The 22,946-nt window shown below is 58.0% G+C and overlaps 1 protein-coding gene across 1 annotated transcript in view; it reads left to right on the plus strand.

The window, feature by feature from the left end:
- GLI2 (GLI family zinc finger 2) overlaps window positions 1–22,946 on the plus strand; it is a 171,765-nt gene that overhangs the window by 120,075 nt on the left and 28,744 nt on the right. The window contains 2 exon segments of the mRNA XM_012644667.1: window positions 16,283–16,485; window positions 19,944–20,129. Coding sequence (XP_012500121.1) covers window positions 16,283–16,485; window positions 19,944–20,129 — 389 coding nt within the window.

Genomic DNA, 22,946 nt, shown 5'->3' on the forward strand with positions numbered 1-22,946 from the left:
TGCGCCAAGCCTCCAGGGAGGTGCTGCCCTGTGTTCTCTCCCCCGCGCTCCTCTGCAGCCATCGCCAAGAGCCTGCTGTTGCTAGATCTCAGCCCGACAGGCTACCTTGAACCCAGCGCCAAATCCACTAGCTGGGATTAGCGTGAATTAACGAACCTCAGTTTTCTCATCTGTGAAAGGGCCACATCTGCTGAGATAACCCGGTCTACTGAAGGAAATAGGGTGATGTGAGTAAAGCAACTAGAACAGTTTGGAAGCATTTGATCAATGTTTGCATCTATTATTACTGTTGTTCTCCCCAGCTGCCTGTATGAGAAAGGGGTCCATGGCAGGCGGAGGGACCCATGTGGCAGAGGCAGGCCACAGCATGTCCTCAGAAGAGGAGACTGTCCGGGGCCGTGCATAGGCAGGAGGGAAATGGGGCTGAAGAAGTATCCTTGAGGGAGGAAAGAGGAGTCTTCCTTTCCCCAGTTGAGGAATTTGGAGTTCCTCCGCTGGGCGCCCAGGAGCAGGAGGGAGTGGTCAGATTTATATTCAGGTAACTATAGGAGCAATTAGGGGTGGACAGGAGAAGGGGGGAGCCATGGTGAGGAGACCTGCCAGAGCTGCCAGAGTGGCCCCAGACGGAGGGGAGTGGGACCAGGGCCAACCGCACCGCTCAGACTGGCAGCTGCACGTCGTGGAGGCAGAGGCGTGGAGCTCAGCTGCTCGGGATGGCTTCCTCGTAGACACCCATGTCACCACTCTGCAGGGCGACCCTTCCCACTCACCGTCAGGTACAAACCCACAGCAGGACTTGCGTAGCTTGCTGGTGCTCACACGGTTCCAGGAGAGGAAAGGGGACTGCCCGTGCGCTCCTGCTGCGGCACCTTTGGTCTGTGGGAGCCACAGCAATGGGTTGCGGGTTGTTACTGCTGGTTGGGGGGCTTCTCTTGCAACCCCCAGGGGGACATCCTCCTGAGTCTCCACAGTCCACACGAGGGCGAGAAGACAAGGCCTCTGTGAAGGGGGCCACGTGCTCCCTGCAGTGTCTCCAGAGTCTTGTGGTGCTAACAGGGAGAGAAGCACTTTGCACCCATCTAGGCCCCTGCCTCTTGGATTAGGCCCACCGGGGTGTCGTGGAGGACTGAGCTGAGGCGTGGCATGGCAGGTCCCCTAGCTACAGCTCTCATTTGCTTGGTGTCACACCGAGGCTGCGGTCACGCAAGGATGAGTCAGGGCTGCCTTGGGCCTGGATTGGCTCGTGTCCTGGAGGGGAAGGTAGAAGTTCCTGCTCCTGGTCCTGGAGGCTGGGGCCAGCCTTCAACTGCCTCTGTTGCTTGCGGGGTCCTTCCTAGCCCTGCCCTGCCCTGGGGCTTCAGAGAGAGCCCATTTCAGCTGCTTCCCACCTAGAAGGGCTTACAGAAACTGTCCCCATGCAGCAGTCCCCGAACCTGGCTGCAGATCCGATCAGATGGGGTGTCTTCAAGGTGCACATTTCTAGGCCCCGACCCCAGAAGTTCTGGTTCTTTCAGTCTGGGGTGAGGCCTGGGAATCTGCTTATTTACAGGCCCTACAGGCCAGAGTTTGGGGACCGTGCAGGCCACCCTGCTTGTCCAGCATCTGGGAAAGCAGCGCTGTTCGTTGGCTTTCTGAAGTCGTAGGGCAGGCGGGTTGTAGAGCCTTTTCTCTCCCTGATAACACTTCACCTCTAGAGCATGGGGTTTTAAAAATCCCCCGGTTCCTTTTGATGACCCACTCACAGATGAGTCCCGCTAAGTTGACCTAAACCTGTTCATAGTCTCAGCTTGCGGAAGGCAGTGAGTGTACGGGATGGGAACAGCCACAGGGTCTCTGCCAGGGGAGGACAGTGCCGTCCTCTCTCCCCTTGCTGGGCACCATACCTGACCCCTGACATCCATGACCCACCCTCTACCCCTCCACTCCAGGATTCCGGACCTGTCACTGCCAGTTGCTCCCTGCAGACCACTCAGTACGCATTGCCTTGGCAGTCACGGCCCAAGGCCACCCTTCATGGAAAAGGAGAGAGGAGGGGGCTCTTTTTGGGACAGATGGCCCTGGGCTGTAGCTATCAACTCCTGTAAAGCCCACACGCCAGCCCAGGTGCTTCAGGGAAAGGAAGGGAGCGCCAGCTGGCGGGTGTGGAGGCCTCGCCTTGCTATCCTCTGCACACTTGGTCACGCAAAGTCCGCATTAGCCAGAGCCCCTCAGAGAGCTGTTAAGAACGTCTGGACCCCCACTCCACGCAGCGGCTGCATATTAATGGGATGTTTGGCCCCGTGTTGCTGTGCCTCCACTTAAGAGAGTAGTTTCTTTGCTATTGCTGGGCTGAGCTCATGAACTTTCCAGTCTGGGGGGATTTGAAGATGGCTTTTTCCAAGGTCAGTGTTCCATAAAGACCGTCCCGGTTCACCGTGAGATTAATAAACACAGCAGCCTGCTCAGCCTGTGACTCACCAGCATCTGCCTGGGCCCTCACGACTGTCCTCAGCCATTCACCGAGCAGGGCGAGCTGGGCAGAAAGAAATTTGGATATTTTCTTCTTGATTCTTGGCACAGCACCCCGGATTCACAATCGTAGAGGATTGGCTTTGTTTGCGTTTCATGAAGAACCTTCTCCTCCCTCAGCAAACATGCTTGTTTCTTTTCAGAGCCTAGAGGAAGGAGGAGACTTCCAAAGGGCATGTCCTCCTGCCTCCTGAGGTAGGATGCTGGGTGGGCCCAGGCACCCACCGGGGCCTTGTCCCTCCTCCCCGCTTGGGTCTGCGCTGCCCTCCCACCTCCAGGGAGCTCTTCCTCAAAACCCGCCGTGGCTGGCCACTCGTTCAGAGATCTGGTGACATCACAGACAGGAGGATAGGCAGGGAGCACAGGAACCCTGGGGTAGGCGCTGTGTAGGACAGCACACCCTCCTCGTGGCTGTCTAAGGGCAGAGTGACAAACAGATGCAGAGCCTCGGCTCACTGTGATGTGAATGGTCCTTAGACCCCACCAGGCAGGTCCCGTCCCTTCTCTGGGATGCTGGGGTCAGAACAGAGGGGGAGCAACAGCAAGAGCCTGCGCCCAGCCCTCGCCGATGTCATCTCATCTTCCTGCGAGGAAGGCAGTACTCCCACTCCCGGTTGATGAGTGGGGAAAAGGAGGCACAGGAAGGCTGACTGCCCTTCCAGTGACACCCTCCTAGTAGGTAACACAGCTGGGATTTGCACATGGGCAATTTGACACCCCCCACCCCCACCCCCTTGCTAAAATCTCCAAGGCTGTGAGAGCTTCAGATCCCCAAAGCCAGGAACATGCTCACTCTGCTGCTTGGGACAGACAGCTCATTTATAATGGAATCTGGCCTGTAAAAGTTTAATGAGGAACGTGTCTGATAAGATGGCCTGGTCTTTGATCTTTGCGGAACGCCAACCCCTCGCAGAAGAGGAGCTGCCTGGCTGTGGGCTTTGGAGAGAGCCGGTGTGGTCAGCTGAGAGCAGGAGGGGTGTGGGGAGGGAAGCAAATCTTGATGTACAGAAGCGAGGTGTGTCTGCAGCGGGGGAGGGTGCACACAGCTGCTTCGGAGAGACGCTGCAGCAGAAAGGTCCTGCAGGCTCAGGAGGTGACATTTCTGCTTCTTCTCCTGTGCTTCAGGGGCCCCCATTGTTTTGGGCATTTGCCATCCACACCTCCGGGATGTAGGCAGAACAAGGTGGGGCAGGGGTTCAAATACTACCTCTGCCACTTACACTTTTTATGACCCTGAGCTGGCTGCTTAGCCTCTACAAGCCTCGGTTTCTCCGTCTCTAAAACGGGTATATAGTAGTACCCCACTGGGAATCGTGGTGAGGACTAGATAAGTGAGTGTATGTAAAGCTTGCAGAACCACACATGGGGCATAGTGAGCTCCCGAAAACCCTTGCTCTTATCACTGCCACGCTGACACCAGAAGAAACTGGCGTTTCACTCCAGGCACGCTGCAGGGTGCTGGGCTGATGGTGTCAGACTCAGTCCTCCCAGCACCCGTAGGGTGGGTGATGTTCTCAATTCATAGAGGAGAAAAGTGGAGGTTCCAGGATTCAGGAGCTTCCCAAGATTGCTGAGCTTGTAAGTGAGCTCTGACCTGCAAGCCCACGCTCTTCCCGGTGCTGTGATGGTCCTCAGAGAAAGATTTCACTGCGGTTCCCAGAGCTTCAGCGTGTTATCCCTGTCGGCAAAGGAATTGATCAGTAACAGCAAAATTTTAGGCCTTGGTTGGGTAGATGGGCCTTTGAGGCGGGGAGTCCTCTGAGACTGCACATGTTCAGGTTGTCCACTCTGGTTAGAAGCTGTTGCCAGTGTCCAGATGCATTCATTGATTCAGCCTAATTCATTGTTGCTAGATTTATCTGTGTCCCACGTGCTGTCACTTGGGGTCACTCCTGCCGGCCGGTGTTGTGTTGAGGGAACGCGTGAGCATTGCCCTGCCCCTGGGTCCCCATGCTCGCAAAGGTCAGTCATTGCTGATGCTCTCGAGCCTCTGTCACTGCGGCCAGCGTTGCAGCGCCGATTGCGTGTCCCAGTGCCCGCTGAGAAGGAACACACTGGGCACGTCGGCGCCCTCCCCTTCCTCTGCTCCTTCCAGGAGCTGAACTTCCAAAATGTGCATTTGGCCTGTCCTGCCCAAGCCAAGTGGCAGCAGTTCAGAGTTGCTTAACACACTGACTGCCACACTAGAAAAAATATTTTTTCTTTGGGGCCATGGTGTTTTATTATGAAAATAGAATAAACACTTTGAAAACAAAATGATCCTTTCTAACTTAAGGAAAAATTTGTTACTTTTTATTGTTTTTTGTGCGTGAGTTATATGCAACTTGAAAAATAATTTTCACGGCTCTCAAGGTGAAGAGATGTGTGAGTTACACATGCTTCGTGTGGCCCCGGGCTCAAAACTAGCATGAGTTAAATACAACTCACATGGCAGTTAATGTGCCAGTGTTAACTCAGCAGGAGAATGTTCTTAGTGCTCATTCATCCGAAGACACTCACCCAGTGCCTATGATGTGCCAGCATCGTGCCAGGCATTGGAGATACAGGCCCGAGGAGGCACAGTCTTGCCGCTCACATAGACCTCATAGTGAGGTCCGGAGGCACAGAAATTGGGCCATGGCGGGGTTGGGTGCTGGAAGGGGAGCAGGGAGAGGCCAGAGCACCAGAAAAGCAGGAACAGAAAGTGTTTATCAGCAGGAGGCACAGGGGCCTGCCTCTGCCACCGGACACTGTCACCGGCCCCAGCCTGCAGGGGGGCCCCCCCGCCTTCTTGGGGTTGCCCCTGTCCCAGTGCCGAGCCCCCACTCCCAGGCAGACACCCGTGCCACTGAGGAGGAGGGAGCCTTTGCAAAGCACACACGAATGGGCTCAAAAGCTAGCTGAAATCAGCAGCATGCGCACTGCTAAGGGGAGGTTTATCTCAACTATTCGGGATCGTCCATCTAATCCCGACAGGCATCCAGGAAAGGAAACCCCACACACCACTTTGGCTGGCGCGGCCGGAGTTGGAGAATTCTCAGCGTGGAGGGCTTTCTCCCTGTCCAGCCCGTCCACCCACGCCTTTTCTCACTGCTTCACCCCAGGCCCCTAGCAAAGCCCCTCCCTTGAGCGAAGGCCTCCTGTCACCCGCCACTCCCAAGACCGCGTGTCTTATTCTCTTATTCCCACCCACGGCTTTAACTTTCTGGAAGATTCAGCTCAGCAGTCCTCGGCCGAGGACAGCCCCTGTTACAGACAAAGGCCCCCGCAGCCCCAGAGGTCAGCCAGTGCCGCAGGTCCCCTGGCTCCCCCGCGCCACAGGGAGCAAACCCAGGGCCTCTGCCGGGCTCCCAGCCCTGCTCTGAGCACGTCATCACTTTGCCAGGAAAAAAGTCTCGTCCTTTTCCCTCTTGTCTTTTATGCTTTTTGATTTTTATGTTTGCAAAAGCCGATCACCTTCCTGCCCTTCTGCTCCGAGGGGGAGCTCTGGTAAAGGGTGGGCGATGGGATTAGCCGCCATTACCGTGCGGCTGATTCGTAACCAGCTCCATCTTTACCGCCGCCTTCGTAGGCGCAATTTTGTAACCTAATTTCCCTACCAAAACAGCAGTGTTTACTTAGTAGAAATCTGCTCTTTGTCAACTGAAAACAGTGATGTCTTTATTACGGCTCTGCGTAGGGAGTGGCAGCTGAAAGCCAGCGCTCGGCTGGGTCTGCTGGAGAGTCCCGGGCTGTGATGAGAAAGGGTGAGCGGAGGGTCCCATGGATGGGATGTGTGCACAGATGTGTGTCTGTCCCAGAGCAGGCCGGTCAGATGGGCCGGGGCTGGCCAGGAGGGAGCCTGGGCAGATCGAAGTTGCGGCCAAGAGGGCACAGTGGGCGGTCGGGGAGACGACCGCTGAGCCTCAGACACTTCCAGAGGCCACTCCGCTTCCCACCCCAGAATCTCCATGCACTTGGCCAACTTCTAACCGGAGGCTTGCTTCCACCTAGCCATGCTTTTTAAAAAATTAGGTCTTGTTAAGTATTGAAGACATGCAAAAGAATAGCAAAAGCATGAGTAAGATATCCAGGTAATTATGACACACATAACCCTCATCCCCTGCCCAGCCTAAAGACTGGGGATGTGCCAACACCTTGAAGGTCCCAGGCCCTCCCGTGTCTCCCGCCCGTGTCCTCCCCACTGCTCCGTTCTCTGGGATTTGGAGGCTGTCATCCCGTCCATCCGTGGCAGTTTTACCTTATGTCTGACCCCCCAGTACACGGCTTAGTTCTGCGTTGTTGTGCTCTGTAGCAGCGCAGTCACTAAGGATGCCTTCGGGAACTTGCTTTCACACGCTGCGTCGTGTTCCGGGCAGCCGCCCATTGATGTGGGGGCCCCTAATTCATTTATGGTCACTGCTCTGACGCAGTCTGTGTTGGCGGGCGTTTGGGATGTGTTTTTGCTAATTTGAACATTACTGCCAGAACACTCTCGTATCGTCCTCTGGGCTCCACGTACGGTGGGTTCTTTAAAGTCAATGCGTGTCTGGAATGGAGCGGCTGAATCAGGGGTAGTCACGTTTCAACCCTCCTAGACATTGTGAGACTTTTGCCGGGTGGTTTTTGCCAACGCGTACTCCCACCAGCAGAGTTTGAGAGCTTGGCTTGCTCCACGTCCTTGTCACCAAGGTGATGTCCTCAACATTCTAATTTTTGCCAAAATGGCATCTCCCTGTGATTCTAATTTTATATCTCCCTTATTGCTCATGAAGCCAAGTGTTCTTTCGTAGGTTTATCAGCCATTGTTTCCCCGAGTGCCTGTTCAGCTATTTTGCCATTTTTCTACAGGGTTGCCTTTTCCCCATTGATTTGAAATGAGCGGTTTGCACACTGAGGCTACTCATTCCGTAGTTAGTGCTGTGTGTTGCGTGGCCTCCCCCAGCTTGTGCCTGGCCTCTTCACTCTGCTGATGGCAAGTTTGGATGAAGATAAGTTCCTATTGTAAAGTAAGTCAAGTAGGTTACTGACATTTCCCTCCCACGTTCTCCTCCCACCCGCGGGTCTGGTCAGACCTTCTGCCTTTGGAATGTGGTGGCTGTTGCCCTGTGTTCACCTGTCTTCCTATCTCAGAACACTGGGCCAGTACTGCTCACCGCCTCTTTTCCATTGTCTTGGAAGAGTCTGGGCCCAGCTCAGATGCTGCCTCCTGCAGGAAGCCTGCACAGATTGCACCAGCAGAGTGGATAAATTCATTTCCTCCTGCCCCTCTTCCTACTTTAGCACCTTGTTTACTGTTTGCAGACAACAGTCAGTGTCCACTGTCCCTCCGCAATCACGTAGGTCCCCACATGGTGATTTGGCCAAGGCACCTCATGGGAACTATGGGGTTGGGGGCCTGTGATTTCCTGAGCTTGTGGCTGGGCCCGGGGCGTCCCAGGCAGCAGTGGTACCCTGATATCCTTCTGTCACAATGACCTAACAGGCGCTCATGAGCTCTGCTGAGATCTGTGCACGTGCGGGGTCAGGGTAGACCCTGGGAATGTCAGGGTCCACCAGGCACACCTCTGCTACAGCACTTGTGAGTCAGGTGTGCAGCCACCTGCCCCCAGAGTGTGTGTGAGGTCCTGGCAGAGTCTTTCCCAGACCCCCAGCTCCCCACCCGGTGCCGTCAGAGGCGTGTGGTCGGTGAACATCAGCTAGGGGAGGGAATGATGCGTGGACACAGGCACAAATCAATGAACGGCGGATGCCATGGCCCCAGCTCCTGTCTCCAGAGCCCCCACACGGACAGGCAGCCACCCAGATGCACAGGAACGTGCAGACTGACACAGGAAATGGACTGGGCTCCAGTTTGGGAGAGGGAAGTTCTCCAGTGTTTTCTAAAAGAATTTGCTGCACACCTCTTTAAGAGTGCAAACTCCCTTAGTATGTTTTGGAAAGGCTTTGACTTCTGGAACTTTTTAAATGCATGTATGGGAAACATGGTGCACAAGCTTGCCAATGTACAGTTTCACATACAAAACAAACCAAAAAACCAACAAAACCAACAAACAAAGCCTTTGGAGGGGAGATTGCATTCCAAGCAGAGGAGCTTTCCGGAGCTCTGTGGCTATTCGTTGGCAAAGTCTAGGGTGGCAGGCGCTGGCCTTGCTCTTCAGGAGGCCCCGGGAGAGCAGATGTGCCCGCCCTGCCTGCCCTGCCCACCCAGCCCTGGCATTACGAAATCCCAGTTTTGGGAGGAAGAGATGCAAGGGCAGGCTTTGGGGACTTTGGTTCCCTTTCTAGCACGTCAGTGTCCCCAGAGAGCGCCCACCAGGTGTTTCTGAGAGAGTGGGTACCTGGCCCAGAGCAGCTCGGCAGGAGCAGAAGGGTTCCGATATCCCCACTTCCGAGCTCTCTTGCCCCCACCCCGTGGCCCTGTGATCCTGGTGGGTGGCAGGCACCGTGGCCCAAAGGCAGGGTGGTGCACCTAGGCCAGCGGTCCCTGAGGCAGGCGGAGTTGGCGTGTTGGGGCTGTGTGCCGGGGTGGGTTCCGCTGTGGGAGTCAGTCACTGTGTAATCCAGGCTGTGGGCGGGAATGCACGTTCCAGAGCGTGTGAGCGTGGGGCTGGCCCAGACACTCTCCTCTGCCGAGAGCACCCCAGCCTGGAGAGGGTTCCCCGTCCCTGCCAGCCTGCTGCAGGGAGCATCTCCTAGGACTGGGTTATTACAGCGGGACCAAAGCAGGCCTGCTAAGAGTTTGTAGTCTCAGGACGGTGATGGCTCCAGGCCAGTGTGATCTGCCTTCCACGCTGTGTTAGATGCTCAGGGCTGCGGTGACAGTTACCACAAATTCCATGGCTTCAGACAACAGAAGCTTATTCTCACAGTTCTGGGTCAGAAATCCAAAGTCAGCATCACTGGGCTGAAATCAAGGCGTCGGTGGGGGCGTGATCCCTCGGAGACCCTGGGGGAGACTCTGTCCCTGCCTCCCCCAGCTCCTGGCACTGCCAGCATTCCTCTGCTCATGGCCGCGTCACTGTAATCTCTGCCTCCTTGTCACATAGCCTTCTCTTCCTCTGTGTTGAATCTCCCTCTGCTCTCTCGAAAGGACCTGTGATGCGTGCGGGGCCCACCCCGATAACCCATACCCTCCTCATCTCCAAGTCCTCCCTTAGTCACATCTGCTTAGGGCCACATTCACAGGTTCTGGAGATGAAGAGGGGGGCCCATCTCTGGGAGCCATCATCAGCCTCCCACGCCTGCCTTCCCTCTGCTCCGCAGGACAGATTTGTAAGATCGCTATTATAATTGTTCTTTGCAGATGAGCGACCAGGTTCAGAGAGGGCATGCGGTTTGCTCCCAGCCACACAGCCAGGTGTGAGCTCAGCTGGGCTGAGCTGGGTCTCAGGTCTTCAGCTATAATGTCTGCTCTTCTCTGGTCACACTCTCTGCTTCATTCATTCATTCATTCATTCAGCAGACATATACTAAGTGTGCTCCATGCCCCACGTGGGCACAGGGCCAGGTGCTGGGCAAGCGGTCTGGGCAGCCGCAGACTGGGCACCTGCTCCTGGGGCTGTCCATCCTGCCGGGAGATGGGCCATGTGTGAGCTCGCGGCTGGGGGTGCCTGGTCACCAGCAGAGATGGACGTGCTCGGGGTTGAGGGAAGGAGCCGCCTCACGAGGGGCCTGAACTTGACCTGGGGCTGGGCAGCGTCCTGGGCAAGGGGCCTCTGAGCTGCCACCTCTGGGGGAGAACAGGGCTTCGCCGGGGAAAGGGATGCAGAGGGGAAAGGCATGGCCGGGGCCACAAGCATGGCCTGCACCCAGGACCAGAGAGTGACTCACGGGACGCGGAGGGAGAGCAGGTGCTACGCCACATGCCATTACAGCCTCTCCCCTGCTGCTGCTGAGGCCACAAGTCACCCGACAAGCGGCGGGAGGTCAGGTTATGAGGCCCGTAGCCCCAGCTGGCTGGGCCTCCCCTTTCTCATGTTCAGCAGCAGCCCCTAGGCCAGTCTGCGGCACTCGGATCCCAGTGTTTTGCCTGCAGCTGCCCTGGCCTCACCGTGGCCACGCCACTGTCACTCTGGGTCTCTGCAGAGCCATCTGGGAAATAGGACTCAAGGGCCTGCGCCTCACTGAGCAGCACAGGAGATCTCTGAACAAGGCCATCTTGGAGATGCCAGGGCTGGGTTCCTCCTCCTGACCCCCGAGTGGGAGAGCAAGCCCGGGGGGCTCGAGCCCCACAGCGGTGAGTCAGCACCCCCAGCTCCACGTTGTTCAGCATCCCCAAGCAGGCGCCATGGGTGGGGTGTGGGGGCCCCAGTCCCTGCACTTCCTTCCCTTCCTCTCGCACGTTGAGGAACACGTCAGTTCCTGCCCCTGCACCTCAGCTCAGCTGTGCTGTGGGTCAGACGTCCTCCCTTCTCCTCCCCACCCGTCGACGCCTTACTCATCCCTCTAGCCCAGCAGAAGCCACACGCCCTCCAGGTACCCATCGCCATCGTTCCAGTTCAGGGACGGCGCCCTGCTCCAGGGCTCGGGCGTGCTTGCTCAGGCCCAGCTGTTTGACGCTAAGTTACACAGGGCTCTGCAGGGTTCTCGTCGCTGTGGCGACTCCTTTTGTCTCCCACCAAAAATCTTGTGCCAGCATGTGGGGAAGGGGCCTAGGACTTGACGTCAGGAAGTGTGGGCTGGGTCCACTCCACCCTCTGAGCTGCTTCTGCTTGCTCATCCGCTGCGTGTGAGAAGGGCGAGCCCTGCTCGAGCACCTGCGGAGTGCCTGGTGCCTCTCGCACGCTCCTGCCCTTGGCTCATCTCATCTCACAGCTGCCCCCTCCTGCAAGCCAGGGACACTGAAGCTCAGAGCGGATGGCAGCAAAGCCACAGCAGGGGCAGAGCCACGTTCAGACCCACATCTGTCTGACTTCAAAGTGCAGGCTGTGACCCCCTCAACCGGCACCGCTCCCAGAGTCAGCGTGGCATCTGCAAAGGGACCACCACACCAGGCTTCTCGAGGACAGAGACAGTGAGGCGGGGCAAGCAGAGGCCTGTGCCTCGGTGGACCATTAGGGATGTCAGTCTGCTCAACCTGATTCCCACTCCAGCTCTGCCACTTGGGCGAGTCACGTGACTTCCTTGAGCCCGAGTTTCTTGGTCCTTAAAATGGGGATGATGAAATCTACCTCGTGGGCCTGCTGGATGTGTTGCACGTGGTAGGTGTTCGGCGGACGCTGACACTGCAGCGGCAGTGGCTTCCCACAGCAGCATCACGGAGCTTGCACAGCAGCGGTCCGGTTACACCTCGGTTGCTTTGTCCATGCTCCCCTTTCTCCTTTCCTCCTACCTCCCAGCCTCCGTGCTGACCTCGGGCCCGGTCCCAAAGTCCCGTCCAAGGCTCTGCCAGGGATCCCCCACTAGGGAGGAAGGGAAAGAGGGAGGAGGATCCTGCTAAGGAGAGACCTTTCCTGGCACTGTGCCCAGCCTCCTGGGGTGAGGACCCAGTCCCAGCCAGCAGGCCAGAGCTGACATCGGGAGGAAGCGCGGGTGTCCTCCGCTGCAACCGTCAGCCTGCGAGCCCAGGCTCCTGCCCCAGGCTGCTGCTGCTGGTCACCAACACGTGTGCAACACACGTGCACACACAGACACGGCAAGGCGGGGCTTCCGTCGGCTGTTCTACTAGCCCGGAGCGCTTTGCTTGTGCCTCGTGTCCGGACACAGAAGGACCCGCACGGCTGCGCTGCCAGCCTCAGCAGCTGTGGACTGGGACCCTGTCCTCCAGTCCTGCAGGCGGGAGGCCGGACAGGCCCGAGCGGCTGCGGCTCAGCTCTGCCCTGTGGGATGCCGGGCCCTGCGCTGCAGGAGGCTGTGAGTCAGGGATTGCCTTCACAGGCCGCGGCGTTCCTGAGACAGAAAAATTCAGCCGCAAGTGGTTCAAACAAACAAACAAACAACAAACATCTTGGCTCATAACTGAAACAGCCAAGGGTGCTGGCTTTAGGCGAAGGGGCTCAGATCAGGAAACCAGTACTTCATCTCTCAGCTCCAACGTTCTCTGTGTCACCTCCACTCCTGGGCTCTCCCCGCGAGGCCCCCGCATCCCCGTGCTTACTCCCGCGAGCTCGGCAGCCCTTGTGGACTGAGAGAACTTCTCTCCCAGAGATTCCAGCCAAAGCTGCTGTCTTGGGCACATGCCCATCCCTGAACTGGTCATGGTGCTAGCAACATGGAGTGCTCTGATCAGCTGGGCTTTGGTCACGTGTCCCCCTGCCCAGAGCAGAAGAAAGGAAGCAGGTCCAGTGTAGACTCAGCCCAAAGCAAGCATTCTGTGGACTGTGCCCTGCCCCCAGGATAACCTTCGCACACGGCTTTGTGCTCCAGGCCTTCTTTGCACATGCTGCTTCTGTCGTTTGTAATGCACTTCCTCACGAACGCCTGCTCATCCCTCAGGTTCCAGCCCAAGTGTCGCCTCCGCCGGGAAGCCCTCCTCCACACGTCCGGGCAGAGTTAGGGAGCTGCTCCTACCACACTGCCCTGCACTTACCTGACCATGGGGCTGCTCTTCCACCTGGGCTCTGAGCCCCCTTCAGGCCCCTGGGCGCAGAGCAAGGCCTCAGGACAGCCTCGTGGGGAGTGAGAACAAATGTGAGAGCAGCTGGCAGGGTGTGGCACAGACGCACTCAGCCAGGCTGGGGGAGGGAGGGCAGGGCGTGAGAGCAGCGTCCGAGCTGAGCAGCTTGCAGAAGGGCTGGCTCTGTCGCCTGGTTGATGGTGGCCCGGGAGTGTGTGAGGGCGCACGTGTGTATCTGTGACGTAGGATACTGTGGCCACGTTTTAAATTGAGCTCACACGGCTGGCAGCCACGCCCATCCTGAAGGCCGTGTCCTCGAGTGTGCCCGGCTGCCAGAGTCAAGGCCTGGATGGCCACAGCTCAAACCAAAGTTGGGCCCTCAGCACGATGGTGTGGAAAGGAGGTGCCGCTGGGGGTTGGCTGAGATGTCACCAGCAGTCACCGCTCCTGGCAAGGCCCCCATGGCACAGTCTGTTCGCTGGCACGGGGGACACCCAGCATGCGTGGGGACTCTCCACTGGGCCCTGGGATGGGGCCCAGCATCCAAGAAAGAGCAGCTGTGGTCCCGGAAGGACCTGCTGTGCAGGTTGGTGAAGCTGGTATGAGGCAGTGGTGTACATGTTGCCATGGTGACGCCTCACTCCAGGTCTTCTCCGGTGAGGCTCATCCCGCCAGTGGAATCTGGGTCACCTTGGACAGACTGGGACTGCTGTGTGGCCTCAACATGTTGCTTGAAATCCCCATGTGATCGTGGCTGTCTCTGGGTCCTCTGCTGCGGTCACCACTCCCCGCAGGGTGACCCTGGTGCCAGGGAAGCTGGCATTCCTGGGGCCTGGGCCGCTTAGGACAACCAGCTTCAGTGACCACAGGCTACTGTGACCTCAAACCCTGGCCAGCATCCTGCAGGCTCTGGGAACCTGCCCTGCCTGCAGCATCCTGGGGAGGGTCAAGGAGACTGAGGACGGGAGGCGCCTCGGGTTTTCTCCCGGCCAGTGGGCACCCTGCCTTTTACTGAGCCATACTCATGCTGCCTTCCGGAACTCTGTCCTTCAGCCCCAGGTCTGTCCCCAGGAGCCATACAGAGATGAGGTTCTCTCCAAGTCTTCTTGTCCCAAAACACCTCTCCTGTGGCAGGAATGTTAGTCTCCATCCTGCCATGGTCATATGCCAGAGCCAGTGGGACCCGCCCTTGGCGAGAGGGTGCATCAGTTTGGTTCTGTTTTTTCTCTCCCAGGCACACGTAGCACCCCCTGCCTAAAATAAAGCCATCTCTTAAGCCCCCACACTTAACACAGTTCCCCTGGAGGTGGACAGGCCCCTGCAGGCAGCCTATGAGTGAGAACATCTTGAGGTTGTGACTCGTGACTTACTCTGCAGGCTCCCCCAGCCCTGCACAGTGCCTGGCACACAGACATGCGGCTGTCACTGATGCTGAGGATACCTCTGAGCCCCTGGAGGTGCCAGCTCCCCGCCAGGTGCTGAGCAGGGCCCAGTAACCCTGGGAGATGCATCTGTCGGCCTGAGACCATAACAGTGCACCCTGGGGGGGCAGAGGGAAGGCATCTGGTGCCAGAAGAGGCTTCAGGGAGGGTGTCACCAAGGGGTCCCCTGCTGGGCTGACAGGGATGAGAAGTAATTTGCCAGCAAGGTCAAGCATTGGCCTAGGCAAAAACGCAGATGCATGGATGTAGCCAGGCAGGTTCATTGGATTTGCACATCCAGAGCAAACACAGCTGCCCGAGCTAGAAAACCATGTAGCAAAAGGCTCGTCTCCAGGCCCCGGGCGAGCAGCCTCCCAGGGGGAAGTTTGTGAGACCCAGATGTGAAGACATCTGGGTGTCACCTGTTTGGGTCCCGGTTTAGACTGCGCCATCAGCCCAGTTTCATGCGCTATTGAACATAATCAGTAATTACCTCTGGTTTGAACAGCCAACGGACACATCATTTCCTCCTCAAAAGAACTAGTTCTAACAGTGCCTTTCATACATCCAGCTTCAGGCCAACACGAAGAGTTTGGGTGTCTCCCAGGGCGTCTGGATTTGCCCTTGAAGTGTGGTGCTAGTGCTCTAATCACAGCTCTCCTTTCTTGACTGCCTACTGTGTCTCAGGCACAGTTTTGGGGACTTTCATCCTCACGACAATTGTATGAAATAGATAGACACTATTATCCCCATTTTACAGACGAGGAAACTAAGGCTTGGAGAGGTTCAATTACTTGCTGTGATTCAGCTGGGATCCTATCCCAGGTGTGTCTGATTCGAACACATACTCTTCTCTGCACTGCGTCAAATCGTGAAGAGTTCCTGTTTTCTGAAGAACTGAAAATGAAATCTTGTAAATTTGGTTGCCAGTGACTTAGTTGTGGTTTCCATAAAGTCTGATTCATTGTTAATGAGTGAGTTTTGGAGTAGATGACCTCTAAGTACCCTGCGGCTGCGTTAGAGGCCCGAGGCCTGCGTGAAGGGGCCATGGTCACATTGAGTGGATCTGGCACCTCCTGGTGGGCAGACCAGGGGACATGGGGTGGGCCCCAGCCACACCGGCGCAGGCCAGAGGGATCAAGCCAGATGCACGCTGGACCGCTGGGTATCGAGAAGGGAAACTCTGTTAACATTAGAAGGAATTCCATGTAAGGAGAGCTAGAACGATATTCCAAAATTTTAGGTACGGCTCACCAATTTCAAAACTCGTCTTGAATCCGGATCTTTCCCTTCATAGCTCATCCTGGGGCTGGGTGGGTCATACCAGCCACTGTCCAACTGAAGCCAGAAATCCTCCAGTTGCAGGGCATCTCCCAATTCCTCCCTTTTGCACATATTGTTAGGAATGTGAGCTCTTTGTGTCTTACCCCTGGTGTTAGTGTTTTCTTGCTCTATTTTTCGTATGTTTCTGGCATGTGTGCCTGTGCCCAGCCCTGAGGAGACTCTGGGGCAGCCGGGATGCACCTCGGATGTGTGAGTGGCCTGCGCTCTGGCAAATCCAGTCGTGGGTGCAGAGTCCCATCGCCAGGACGGGCCTGGGCGGGGTGGGGGTGGCTGCACCAGCATGCAGCTTGCAGTCTGCATTCACGGGCCAGTGCTCTGAAGTCGAGACCTGAATTTATAGGTGACCAAGGGGTGTCTACATGCCAAATAAAAGGTGCAGATTGTTCTGGGAAGTCTTCGCGTGTGAGTCAAGGCCTGGCCGTGTTGGTCTGGGGTTCTTGGCAGGGTTCCCTTTGCGTCCTCCTTCTTAGACTCCTGCCCTCTGTCTCTGCAGGCCCCCCACCCTGAGCGGCAGCCCTGTCATCTCTGACATCTCCTTGCTCCGGCTTTCCCCACACCCTGCCGGCCCTGGGGAGTCCCCCTTCAACGGCCCCCACCCGTACGTGAACCCCCACATGGAGCACTACCTCCGTTCCGTGCACAGCAGCCCCACGCTCTCCATGATCTCTGCAGCCAGGGGCCTCAGCCCCGCAGACGGTGAGTGGGGCCTGGGGCTGGGAGGGAGAGCTGGGGCATCGGGCAGGGCCCAGCGGGTGCTCCGAGCTCTGTCAGCACAGCCAGCCTCACTCACTCTCACGCTGTTGACTCCTCAGCCTCCGCGCCCTCAGACGGTGGCCAGGCTGGCGTCCCTTCCCACTACCCCTGAACAACAGGTTTTTAAGTAAATGAACGGTGAAAGCAGAGAAGTGGGGGACCACTGCTTTCTGTGCTCATTACAGAGCCCTTCATAAGCACCCTTTTGCACGCACATATGATTTATCATCATAATAGTGGTGAGGGTCTGTCCAGGCAGGTCCTATGTAGGTGAGAGCCACTGGTTGCAATGACCCAGAGCGTGCAGAGGCTGGTGCTGAGTGAAGGTGGTGTGGGGGGTGCCATGTAGGAGGGAGGCAGAGTGGGCCACCTGCTGCCTGCATCTCTGCTTTATCTGCCCCTTGCAGGTCAACACAGGTGGCCACAAAGTGGCATCCCAGGTCCCCAGGCTCCAGGGATGAGCCTGTGGCTTTGTGTCTTTCTATTTCGCTGCTTGAGAGAGAGAATTGATTGGCCCAGCTCAGAGATCAGATGGCCAACCCCAGTGCAATTAATCTGAGCCAGAAAAGGGGAGAGTCAGTGGTACAAAGTATGTCTTTCAGATCTAAAGTTTTACACTTCTAGCCCCCACCCCACTCTCTCGCGCACACACACAGGACATTTGGGAGCCGGCCCCACCCATGCTGTCTCCCTGGGAAGTGCATCCCACCCCCAGCGTGGCGTGGGCATTACCCACTGCCCTGCACTGCCCGACAGCGCTCTATTAGCTCTCATTGTTCCCAGCCTTGCAAGCAACCAAGCTGCATCTTCTCAAATATGCCCAGCCGAGCCGACCTCCCAGGCTAGAGGACGTTTGCAGCATGCACTTGTGGGCCCCGTGGGCAGAGGCTCCGGGAAACGTGGTCCCAGTGGGTCTCTTGTCACTACCTCCATTCTCTGCCAGAGGAGTGTGTCCCCTCCCAGCTCATTCATAGATGTTACTGTGAGCGGAAGCAGGGGCCTGGCTCTGAGAAGGTGCAGGACGGAGTTTCGCAATGAAGAGGAGGCTTCCAGCCCCCAGCTGTGCAGAAAGGCCCCCTGAAGCATTGGCTCATCTCCTAGCAGGGAGGATTGCACTTTGCCTGGTCCTCACCAAAAGAAACCAGACAAGGCGAATGGTTGAGCCACAGGGCTTGGAAACGGCTGGCCAGGATGTGGCGCCATTCTGAAACGGCCACAACCCCGGGTTCCAACCCTGAATACCACCTGTATCCCCTGAGTGGCCTTGATCAAACTGGGGTGCCCTGGAAGCTGTGCTGCCCCCATGCCAAGCTGCTGTCTCGGGGACGGTGGGCCTGGGCTGGTCCACATCACTCCTGGTGGCCCAGCCGCAAAGGGCTGGCCGGGAGCACGAGGACAAAAGTCTGGTCCAAGTGCTGCCTTGGCATTAACACCCACACATGGCTTAGCGGGCTAAATGGTGCCCCCCAAAAGATATATCCACACCCTAATCCCTGAACCTGTGAGTGTTGCCTCATTTGGAAAAAGGGTCTTTGCGGGTATCATTAAGTTAGGGACCCTGAGCTGAGGAGGTCATCCTGGATTATCTCATGGGCCCTTAATCCAGTGACAGGTTCCTTGTCAGAGACTCCCAGAGGAGACAGACACAGTCGTGCCCACCCAGGGCAGGTGCAGAGGAGAAGGCAGTGGTAAGACAGAGGCAGAGATGGGAGTGATGTGGCCGCAAGCCAGGGACGCCGGCGACCACCAGAGACTGGAAGAGACAAGGAACCCTCTTCCCCTAGAGCCTCCGTGGCCCCGCCAATACTTAATTTCAGACTTCTGGCCTCCAGAACAATGAGAGAATAAAAGTCTATTGTTTTAACATCAGTTAACACCAAGTTTGCGCTGAGCCGTTACAGCAGCCCCAGGAAACTAATGTGTATGGTGACAAGGTCGTGGCCAGCGGGCCCTGAGAGATGTCCGTGGGAGGAACGGAGGAACGGAGCGCCCTCCGGGAGATACTCAGGAACCAGAACACTGCAGTGTCTGCTGACCGCAGTGTGGCCCGTGCAAAACTGAGCAGTGAGACGGGGCTGCCCCTGGCAGAGAGAGAGGCTTTCAGCTGACGGAGCCCACTCCATGCCTGCGTGCAAGATAAACACTGATGTAGCTCCTGGAACACCCACTTCTCCTGCCCACAGACCCAGCAGGTAGCAGGGACAGGTTCAACACAAAAGGGGGCCTGGCTAATTCCCATGGCCCATCGGGGTAGACCAGATACCCTGAGGCCTTGCTGGCGCTGGTCCAAGCTACCAAGTGACCAGAGTAGATCAGGCTCGAGAGAGCTCTGTCAGGTGCTCTGACTCGAGTCCTTATGTGTGCCTTGCACGGTGCCAGCTCTAGAGCCTGCCGGTGTGTGCCTGGAAAGCTCATCACGGGTCCAAAGCAGAGCCTGCCAGACTGTGTGTGTCCCGGGGAACATGGGATCTCCAGGAAGGCGCCGGAGGAGCTGGGCAGGCAGGGAGGAGGTGGAGGGCACTTCAGGCAGGGACAGAGCAGGCAGAGGCTATGGGTGGTCAGCCTGTCGACACAGAGGCCAGGCCCCCCAGAGGAGATGGTGAGAAGGAGGAAGAGGAGGATGGCAACTCCATTGACTGGTTTCTTCTCTGCCGAGCAATAAGGGATCTCATTTAGTATTTGCGGAGAGTAGTGGCCGAGAGGCCATGGAGCACGGTGGCTAGGAACTTGCACTCTAGGTTCAAACCTCCCGGTTTTGCACACCTGGTAAGAAACAGGACTCTGGATGGATGTGTTCGGTTTCCAAGCTCCCCTTCGTCCCCTGACACCACACTGCCGAGGGCCAGGCCCCTCCTTTACTCTGAATTCGGGCCCTCCCTGCCTCTTCCCTAAGCCCTGGGCAGGGCTGTCTGCGGGGTTCTGAGGTTTCACGCGCTGGGACAGGGAGCAGGTGGGCTTTGGCAGGTGAGGAGCTGTATCCGGCCAGGCCCGGAGCCCTCGGCAGCGACCTCGCCCTGGACATTCACGAAGAGCCTGGCCTGGCCCAGCCGCCTGCGCCACGGCGCCTCGGCATGCGTCTTCTCTTTGCTCCGAACACTCTGCTGGACTGTGGGGCCTGCGGGCCTGGGGCTCAGGGCTTCTGCGGGGCCTGGATGGAGGAGCGGGAGGTTGTTTATGAATTGAGGAAACAGAGGAATGCGGAGGCCGGAATCTGGCCTCCCTCATCCGCAGCAGGGCCCGAGCCCAGGCTGGCTGAGCTGGCCCAGCGCAGGGCAGACCAGGGGAGGGGGTGGGCACGAGGGACCCGCAGGGCAGCTGTGCCTCTCTCTTCGCTTTCCTTTGGCGGGAGGAGGCGAGGCCAGTGCCGGATTCTGACAGCTTCCCTCTCTCCCCGCCCACAGTGGCCCAGGAGCACCTTAAGGAGAGGGGACTGTTCGGCCTCCCTGCCCCGGGCACCAACCCCTCAGACTATTACCACCAGATGACCCTCATGGCGGGCCACCCCGCACCGTATGGGGACCTGCTGATGCAGAGCGGGGGTGCCGCCGGCGCTCCCCATCTCCACGACTACCTCAACCCCGTGGACGGTGAGTGCTGGGCCAAGCGGGGCGGGGGGCACTGAGGGTGTGGGCTGACCGGTGCCCCCGGAGGCAGAGGAGGGCACTCGCATTCCCTTTGGGGCTGAGGGGCCCTCAGGAGAGGCTGGGCCAGACCCCAGTGACTGCCATGACTGCAGTCCACAGGGGGACAGAGTCTGTGGACGACACTCACTGCGTCACCACCGGCCAGCAAACAAAACACGCTCTTCCCTGTCTCTGTGGAACTTAGAGTGTGCTGGAGAGAAACAGTCACTCCATAGCACTAGGAAATGACGTACCAAAGTGGCCGGTTGTAAATGGACCAGGGAAACAAAGCAGGGGTGGTGTGGGGGTGCACTATGGAATGAGGAAGTCGGAGGAAGCATCGCTGGGAACGTGCTATTTGAGAAGATGATATCGAAGCACAGAACTGAAAGAAGGGAGCCTAGTGGAAGTCTGGGGGAAGAGAGCTCCAGGCAGAGGACACAGCAAGTGCAAAGGGCCTGAGGCAGCAGTGTGCCTGCCATGCCTAAGAAACAGCCAGGGGGCCAGTGTGGCTGGTGGAGCAAGTGACGGGTAGGAGCCAGGGTGAGGCCCAAGTTTTGGGGCTGGTTGTGCTAGCCAGTTAGGCCTTGGAAAAGACTGGCTATCACCACAGTGAGCTGGAGCCAGGCAGAGGAGAAAAGACATCTGACTGATCCTTAGAGGAACCTCCTTCCGTGCTGACCTGAGAATGGACGCATGGCAAGGTGGAAGCAGGGGTCCAGTGGGCAGAGGTGGGGAGAAGTGGTAGTGTTTCAGGTGGATGGTGAAGTCCCAGGTCGAATGTAGAGTCAGAGAAAGAGAGGGGTCGAGGTCGGCCCCAGGGCCCTGGGCTTGAGTGATTGCAGGACGGGGTGTCAGTACTGAGATGAGGCGGCTGCAGGCGGGGACCTCCGGCAAGGTTGGAGGTCAGGTGCCCTGGGTGGATGAAGTTTTTGGTGCTCTTCTCTTCCACCACGTGCCATCCTCACAGCACATTCACAGGGACGCTTGTGGCCCCCTGAGGATGAGCCCTGGGGTCAGCACGGAGCCCCTGTCAGGGAGGGGGGGAGGGGTGGGAAAACTCAGCACCCCGCCCCCACGCTTCAAGATGAGCAAGCCGACTTCCCAACATCAAGTGGCTTGCCACAGGCCTCGCCTGGGGGTTCCACATCCCGCCCTGTTTGTCACCCCATCCTCCGCTTTTTCCCGGGGTGTGCTGTCTCCAGTGCACCTGACCAGCCCATGCAGTGAGCTCCAGGCCCCACCGTGCCAGGGGAGGGCAGTGAGGTGGCCACGGGGCAGACCTGGCTCAGCGCCTGGCTGCGCCTCGTCCTCGCTGTGGCAGCTGGGCCCAGAGGTGGTGACCATCCAACCAAACGGGGTAGGGCAGCAATCCGAGCCCTGCAGCCATGTGGAGTGCACACACTGGATGAGGTCGCATGTGTGAATCTGGCCCGGTGCCTGGAATACAGTAGGTGCTCAATTAATGCTGGTTTCAGCCTCTTTCCACCAGTATTCCTTTTCCGTGTTTCAGTCCACGCCCTCTCACAGGGTTGTGTTGCTCCGTTGTTAGTACTGCTGTCCACCGCTGCTTAAGCCCAGGCTGCGGGCGCGCCCCCCTCCCCCCCACCTTTCCCTTGCCATCTCCCTGTCCATCCCGCCCCCAGGCCTGCCAGGTGCCGCTTGTCACTGCCTTCTGGCTGCCTGGTGTCCGGCAGGCCCATCTTTCACCCCCTCCCCCATCCCGGCTCCCAGCGCCCTAGGATGAAATTTAGACTTCAGAACCCAGCTGGGCGGCCTTCCTCGCCAGCCCCGTCTCTCCCCACTTGCATGCTGCTGTCCTGCCACACAGCACCCCATCTGCAGGCCCCAAACGTCCGCACAGTGTCCTAGGCCTTCTCCCGAGACCCCACCGGAATCCAGCCCCAGGCCTCTGGGGCCACCAGCCAGCACCACGGCACCAGCAAGACCCAAGGCGCCCAGCTGGAACTGGCTGGCACTTCTCCTTATGTGTGGCCAGATGGCCGCGCCGCTGGGTGTGGGAGCAGGTCTGGCAAGGAACAGGCCCTCTGTGTTCATCGGGTGAGTGAGTGAGTGAGTGGCACTTACAGAGGACCTTGGAGTGGCAAGGTGCAAAGTAGACAGGGAGGAAACTGCTCGGGCTTGCAGGGAGCCTGGAAGGGGGCCGGGGAACAGCTCTGTTCTCCCGGGCAGCTCAGTGTCTAGCAGCCTCTGGGGCTGGCAATCGGGAGGCCGGGCAGGAGGTGAGCTCACCAGTGGGTGGGAGCGCTCCCAGCTCTCGTCACTGCCTCTGGTTAACTCATCACGCCCACACCCGGCGCTTCTCCGCTTCCGCCTGGGGAACGTGCCTGGCTCAGGATGCAGATCCCAGACTCAGCCTGAGCAGGGATGTCAGTTTCCCCAGCCCAGCGCGGGTGGGAGTGGGGAATTTTCCTTACCACAGGTTTCAGGAACAAATGACTTCTCTTCCTCTATGCCCAACGGTTGCAATCCGGGATTATCTCCTGTATTGGTTACCACTTAATACATTTTTTTCCAAACCAGTTTAAACTGGAGGCAGAACTTTTGCTCCAGCTTTTGAAAAGGCTCTAGGCACTTCCACTCAGCTCCCGTGCCTACGCGGATGTCTTACGTCAGCGTCTGAGAGACGCCGGACACGGTGCCGGCTCTCAGTTTAGGCCCCAGTCCAGCCGAGCCGACCTGCCGCTGCAGTGTCCCCCGGCCCCCTCCTCTCTCGCAGACCATAGAGGCCGGAGAAGGCCCCGCCAGCGGCCGTGTTTT

This window comes from Propithecus coquereli, unplaced genomic scaffold, assembly GCF_000956105.1.
Source record: "Propithecus coquereli isolate 6110/MARCELLA unplaced genomic scaffold, Pcoq_1.0 Scaffold217, whole genome shotgun sequence".
NCBI classification, from domain to species: domain Eukaryota; kingdom Metazoa; phylum Chordata; class Mammalia; order Primates; family Indriidae; genus Propithecus; species Propithecus coquereli.